Here is a 7074-nt window from a genome sequence, read left to right on the forward strand (position 1 = left end):
AAGTACATAAAATGCAAAAAGCCAGGAGGTGAGTTCCGAATAATTTTGAAGTTATGCCTGATTCTGAGTAAAAGATTCCATGACATTTAGAAAATTGAGTGTCAGGATAAGGAAGCTTAGATAGGCTTGCGGAAAAATAAAGTATTTCAGGCAGTAACAGGTATTTTTTTTGTCAAAAAGAGAAAAAAGTGAAAATTACATAACCTCACTTGGTAGGTATAATTCAATCCACTGGGAGTAAGAGAGAACGGAAGGGCCCTTCAAAGTGAAAAAGCAACCCATCAAATACTTGATTTCGTACCGCACTCATCATAAAGTCCCGTTAACAACCCGGAAATGAGTTAAAATTTAGTCTGGCAGGATTTGGCTAGCCTCTCTGTAGGGGGTCCTCTGCTGCTGAGCAGACAAAGGAAAACTGGGGGAAATCGATTCAGTGGTGAGTTCCAACTCGGGTGGAGGAAAATTAAGCTCGAGGCCTATGTCGACATTGTCCACCAACTCGGCAAGACTGCCAAAAGTTGGTCCACAGCGGCCGGTACCGACCGGGTAGCGCGAGCCACCCGGTTAGGCTACGGACTGCAGTGGGGGGCCGCGGCTGCCAAAGGATAGCTGGCAAACGCACAGAAAACACTTACTGATTTCGGAGTCTTCACGTTCGACGTTTTCGTCGTCAGATTCTGTTCCAGAATCGTGGATCTCGTCAGCCTGTCGACCAAGAGAAACAAGCGTTAACGGGAGCCATCCTTTTGGGTGCGCGACTGACAGCTAGAGCGCTCTGCCTGCGCTCGCCGCACCGCGCGGGTTAAGGCAGAGTTAAGGGCGTTCAGCACGCGCCTGCAGGTGTGAAAAGCGACTCGCACGTCGGCCAGGTGTGACAGAGCCGCCGGGCGGACCCGACTTTCAGCATTAAGCGCGCCGCCCCGCGCACTGGCGGCGCAAACTTGGGCTTTCTTTGTTCGGGTCCGCCTGGCGGGCAGCCATCTTTACGCTGGGCCCCGCAGTGTGTAGCCGGTTTTGACCTTGGGCGTGCTCGCTAGGGCCGGGCCCGACGGGGCCGCGCTGCCTACCTTGTCCACGGGCGACTTGTCCTCATTCAGGGAGTGGTTCTTAAGCTTGTGGGTGAGGAACTTGAGCATATTTCACCCGCCGCGTAAGGCGCGACCTGAGCGCGACCCCCGCAGAGACAGATCGGCGCTGGCCCGCTAGACGCCCATCCTCCTAGACCCTCCCGGTGTGCGAGGACGGGGAGAACGGCGGGACAGGGAAGGCACGAAGCGGGGGAGGCTTTTCTCCGCGATTATCCGCGAGCTCGCATGGGTGTGTGCACCGCGACCGGACGGCACTACCGAGCCTGGGCGCCAAGGCTAGCCTCCTCTCGCCACGCGCTGCGACCCGCCTGTACGCCCGTCATATTACTACTAGCGAGCGAGTCGCGGAGCCCGAGCGGCAGTCAGCTGAAGCGAGTGCCGGCCGAGCGACTCACTACGGCACGGGGAGGGGGTGGTGGGGGGGCTGGGGCCCGGGCTGGCAGGCCCACAGCGCCCGCAAGCCTTCGGATCGCACTCGTTTTTCGCGCTATCTGGGCTCACTTTTGGGCCGGGGCTCGTCGGCAGCGGCCGGACTGGGGCCCCCTGCACGACCTGCCGCCGTCTCGGAGCTCAATTCGACGTGCAAGTACCCGAAAAGTGCGTTTTTCGAACAAAAGAGTCGCTCATTGATCAAGACTAGCGGCGGCCGAGGCGGGTTGAGAGGCGCGCTCCCATTGGCCGGCCGGCCGCACGAGGAGGGTCGGATCAATGGCGCGGTGGAGGGGGAAGTCTCGTAAGCGCCCTGCCCTCCCCCCGCCCTCCCCGCCCCGCGCTCCTCGGCCCCGCACTTGTGAATGAAATGGTGTATCAATTCCCTTTCCTTGGCTTGCCTGCCCTGGGCCCGGGGCCCGAGGGCCTGGATCGCGGCTCGGCTCGGCTCGGCCCGCCTCGGCGTTTGGGGCGTAGGGCTGGAAAAACAGGGGAAAACCGAGCCGAGCCCAGCCGAGCCAGAACGGCGGCGGCCACTCGTGAGCTCGTCCTGGGGGCCCAGTGCCTACCATTCCGCGGGGGTGCTTGCAGAATCGAGGGCTGCAACCCCCGCGGAGGGCCCCGAGCCCGAGCCCTCCAAGGGGGCCTCGGAAGGGTTCAGGGAGGGGGAGGGGGGGGGGCTACTTGCTCGCTGACTCGCGATGAGAGCTGGGCGCGTATACGCGCTAGAATAGTAGTAGCCACAGCTGATCCCTCCCCCCTCCCCAGCCGCTGGCCGGCCTGCTATGCGTAGCCTGGCGCGCCCCGCAGCGCGCAGCGTGCGTAGCGGCGTAGCAATGCGTGGCGCGCCTATAGTGCTGTGCGAGTCCGGATAAAAATAGGCGTCGGCGAGAGGAAAAACTTTCCTTCTCTGAGAAAAACTTTTTCTCACTCGCGACTCTTACCTCGTCCATTGCGAACCGGCGGCGCCGCCGTGTGTCGGAGGGGAAGACCGGGCAGTCGGCAAGACCGGCGACGCCGAGCTCCCGCGTGTAAGTGTGCCTCCCAGGTGAACGCTCGGCGTCCTTCTCCGGCGGTGTGGGGCCGCTCGGGCGCACACTAGCGACTAGTGGCCGCGCCGGCCGCTCTGGCCGGGCTCATGAATGGAACGATTTTGAAAGAATGTCAGAGATAGTATGGGCATGGGCCGGCCAGTACAGGCCCCTGGCCGCCTGCGGTCAGGCTTGCGGCCGGGCCTAGGCGGCGGCCCGCGGCCAGGGGGGAGGGGGGTGGGGGAGCTCCACGGCATTTGCAAGTTACATTGGACCATTTAAATACAATGACCGGAGGGAAGGGACCGGGCCGGGCGCTAGGGGCTCGCCGGGGACCGCGCGGCGGACCGCCATCGCGCCACGAGAATTTTGTCGAAACCGATGCACAATGCAGATAGATTCAAGTGACAGTCGGAGCCGGGGGTGGTGGGGGGGGATAGTCTTGTACAGCTACCGCCCTTCTATGAGAGCGTCCGGTGGGTTGTCTGTGGTAAACAGCCGCGCGGCTACACTGCCAGAAAGGGCGGGCTGGCCGCGGCGCTCACCGTCGTCCGTTGACCCGCTGCACCCGCGTGACGCGTTCTGAGTCACTTAGGACCTGGGGAAGGAAAGGGGGGGGGGGTGACATGGGAACGTCAACAACTCGGTGCAGTGTGTGGTGGACTGTGGACGCGAGGTCGCGAGGTTTACCCCTCCGACGCCTCCGAGGCCGAGGTCACGGAGGCACGACGCCGTCCTCGGCGGAGGCTCTACCAGGCTCGCACCGCGTCCCTCGAGTCCCCACCCCTCTCCACACAGCACGCGGTGCCGCCCCCTCCTTCCTCCTCCTCGTCCTTCTCGTCCTCGTCTCGTCTCCCTTCCAGCCAAAGGGGGAGGGGGGCTTCAGCCTTCCTCCGTTGAGGCCCCATGGGAGGGGAGAGAACATTTTCGAAGGTCCCGGGGGGGGGAGAGGTTAGGGAGGGAGGCACCAGCATTCCATCGCTGTTGGCGATCGCACGGAATGGGTTCCTCACCGAAACCCTGGCTGGTGCTGCAGCAGCGTGCTCCAGCGGCTTTGAGCCAGCCAAAAAGCGTGGGGGAGCTTTGCTTCGGGCAGTATTCTCCAGCGCCTCCATGCTCGCCTCCAGGCGCAGCGCCGCCCCCTCGCCGCCCCCGGTCCCGCGCTGCGCCCGCCCCCCGCGATGTTAACACTGCGAAGGGAAGCGAAAGCTAGCGAAAGTGGGTCAAACGTCCCATATCCCATCCGAGCGAGCAGCGAACAACCAACCCCCCGCGTTGGGCCCCCCGAGCAGCCGAGCCAGCAGCGCCAGCAGCGCCAGCAGCGCCAGCAGCGCCAGCGCGGCAGCCTCCCCCGAGCAGCGAGAAGGGCCCCCAGCCCGGCACCACCACAAGGAGGGGGACCTCCTCGAGGGCCGCCACCTCCACCGCAAGGAAGACCTCCACCGCAGGGGGGGCACAGCAGCACAGCCCGACGCCCTCGCAACGCCTCGCATGCCGGCTGCTCTCTCTCTCGCTCTCTCATCTTCTCTCCCGTTCCTCGCTCCTCGGCTCCCTTCGCTCAGGACTGTAACCTCTCGTTACCCGGACTGGGTGAGGTTGGCCTGCCATTGGCTGGTCCGCCGAGCCGGGTAAGGAATGCCACGCACACATACACAAGCTGGCGCACACCGGAGCATCGTCCCCCGCCCCCCTCTCCCCTTCCTCTTTCTCTCTCGCCGTCGCTGATTGCCTCTCTCTGCCCGGTGTGCCCTCTACTCTCGCACTGTCTCTGTGTACTTCTTTCTCGCACCCAGATCCGAAAAACAAGCCTGGCATTTTCCCCCGGCCCGTACCGTACGGTACGTCTGCCAGTCTCCCAGCAGCGCAGTGCGCAACCCAACGCCTCGCTTTAGAGTCGTCGCTCGGTTCGCGCTCGAGTCGAGGGTGGTGGGCGCGGGGTCGGCGAGAAGGGGTGCGAGCCAAGCCGAGGGGTAGCGGAGGCGGCGGGACGGGGCGGGATGAGAGCGGCGGCCGGCGGCGGGAGCAGGTGGCCGATGACGAGCAAGGTGTTGAGAGCTCGTCGTGCCACGTGGGCTGCAGGCAGGGCCTGCGGGCTGCCGCGTCATGCCCTCCAACGCGTTGCCATTGCGTCCCTCTACACCTCCTCGGTGCCGGACGCAAGGGGGTGCAGTCTAGTACTGCACGAGGAGCAATGGACAGTGACTCGCCTCTGGCGCCGGGCCGGAGCCGCCGCCCAAACGTGGTGTACCCACCTTACAAAGTATGCGCGCGTACTCCTCCTGCTCGGCCCGGGGGGGCCGGCCCCCATGGCCTGGGGGAGGGGAGGGGGGCATGCATTTTGTTGTTCCCTTTGCCCGAGCCACGGATCGTTGATTCTGTATTCTGCGTACAGTACTGCATACACGGTGGGTGCACAGGCCAGGCCAGCCAACCTGCGGGCGCGCTCACACATACACACACACACACACACACGTGCAGTCGCACCAACACTGGGGCAGAAGAGAGGTGCATGAGCCAGAAGGACTGCAGCAGGACACACACAGCATCATCTGGGTTGCCAAATTCCTTTACTACCATAATAACGTTACGTCACCGGGGCGGATTGGACGGCGTCCAAGTCCAGCGGCGCAGCACAGCGGCGGAGCAGAGGATGGAGGATCCACCGCGCCCCACCCCGCCCCGCCCCGCCATACGCCACGCCCCGCCACGACACGGGGCACGGCAGTAACGACAAATTTCGTGCACATCGTCGTCTCTATGAATATTCGCGCGCGGAAATCGCGCGCACGACCCTACTGCCATTAATCATCCGCGCGGCTCCGAAATGAATAATAATTTTGCATTTTCCCGGTGTGCAATAGTCTAATAATGATGATTACAATCGGGCGCCGTCACGGACGCACTTTACGCGCGCGGCCGCCAGGTGTACGGGGCGCACGCAGCGCATAGGGCGCTATAGCGGCGCCGGCCTGTGCTCGCGCCACCTCGCGCTCGCTGGGCACTTCATGTGAGTCACTCTCATTTCCATTAGGCTCGCGGGCTCACGGGCCCGCGCCTTTAGGCCTGGCCACACGCCTTACTTTACTTTGAACACGAATTACGCCATATTTTCGTGTGAGTGCGGGGGTACTACTCGTTCCACGCGCGGCCATTTTTTTCCGGATTTTCAAGACGGGCAAGGGGTTTTTCAAGATTTGGGAAGACCATTGTGAAATTAATCTGGTGGCTGATTAACCTAAAAAAGTTAAGGGCTTGCCTATCGCCCCTGGCCACGTTGACAGTAATCCGACCGCTAAGAATAACAAAAGTTTCAAGGATTTGGCGCTGCTGCAGAAGGGCGCGAGGTTAATCAGCTACCTGGTACCTGGTACCCGGTATCTCAAATCACGCCAAGGACCCTGCTTTGCTTTTTGAACTCAGCATGTTGTCAACAAACCGAGATCAGTGATTGGTTGTTCTTTGATTTGCTCAACTCTTTTTTTCTGGAGGCGTCTAAAAAAATTATCTTATCAACTATTACCGGGACGTGAAAAAAGTACCCCGCACCACTAACAATGTCCTCGCTTAATCTGAGTTTCGCCTGTAGAGCACCGCCATGCGGCAACCGGGCCTAGCGTGATAACATGGCGGGGAAATGGACAGAGAACAGCGCGTGTACAGAGTACAGCGCACCCCTGAGGCGGGGTGGGGTTGGGGGGTTAGGCCCTAGCGGGAGTCGAACCCGCGCGCACGTCACGCGTGGGGTGGGCCCATACCTTTATCACATTTAGAACAGCTGACGTGCGCCCACCACCGTTCCCCCGCCCCGCGCGCACCCGCAGTCGCCCCGTACCCAGTATGGAAATGGACCCGCACCAGTAATGGCAAACTTGTAGGCGTCGGCTCCGCGGATCGACAAATCGCGAGCTGAACATCGTCGCGCCCGGGAAACAATATAAAACAGACGGGCCGTTTATTGTTTTATTAGTCTAGTGTTATTTTGTTCGTTTTTTCTTTTTTTATTTCGGATCCGATTTGTTTTAGCGCTCATGACGCTGCTCGGCGCGTCATGCCAGACAGTGGAAATAAACGCACCTATACACACCCTAAATGCTAAAGCAAATTGTATGCCGAAAATGGGGTTCTATCGAGTTCCATGCATTAATAGTTGAATGCAAAGTACTTTTGGATGGGTTAGTTTACATATTTTGCCACTGCTCATTTCACTGTCTACTGGTTTTGCTTTTTTTTAAATTTTTAAATAATTAAATAAATAATTAAATAATTTGTTCCTTTTCTCAGCCTTGCTTGAGGCTCAGAACCACAGCCATGCTATGTTGTGGCAGCAAACCTGTTGAAACTTGGCTTTGACGTATTGTATGATACAGTACAGTAATTTTTAGTATACTGTAGTTTGAACTCGAAAGCCAATTAATTTCAAGCACACGGCTATATAGTATGCTGATTAAATCTAAGAAACGTGTATCCGCACTGCAAAAAGGTTGTCATTTTTGTCTTTTTGTGTATGGAATGTGTACAACTTTACT

The 7074-nt window shown here is 59.8% G+C and overlaps 1 protein-coding gene across 2 annotated transcripts in view; it reads right to left on the bottom strand.

Annotated features, from left to right (window-relative positions):
* The window catches only part of LOC113212904 (uncharacterized), a 17171-nt gene extending 15733 nt beyond the window's left edge, over positions 1-1438 (bottom strand). Inside the window, exons 1-2 of one of the 2 annotated variants that reach the window (XM_026431763.2) lie at positions 1068-1438; positions 636-705 (exon numbers count right to left, since the gene is read on the bottom strand). In XM_026431763.2, coding sequence (XP_026287548.1) covers positions 636-705; positions 1068-1136 — 139 coding nt within the window. In that variant the 5' untranslated portion in view covers positions 1137-1438. Of the gene's footprint in view, positions 1-301; positions 501-635; positions 706-1067 lie in introns of those variants that run through there. The other variant, XM_052273881.1, reaches the window with a different exon arrangement.
* Positions 1439-7074: the final 5636 nt, after the last annotated feature.

Source organism: Frankliniella occidentalis, unplaced genomic scaffold (genome assembly GCF_000697945.3).
Source record: "Frankliniella occidentalis isolate FOCC.00 unplaced genomic scaffold, Focc_3.1 Scaffold310, whole genome shotgun sequence".
Lineage (NCBI taxonomy): Eukaryota > Metazoa > Arthropoda > Insecta > Thysanoptera > Thripidae > Frankliniella > Frankliniella occidentalis.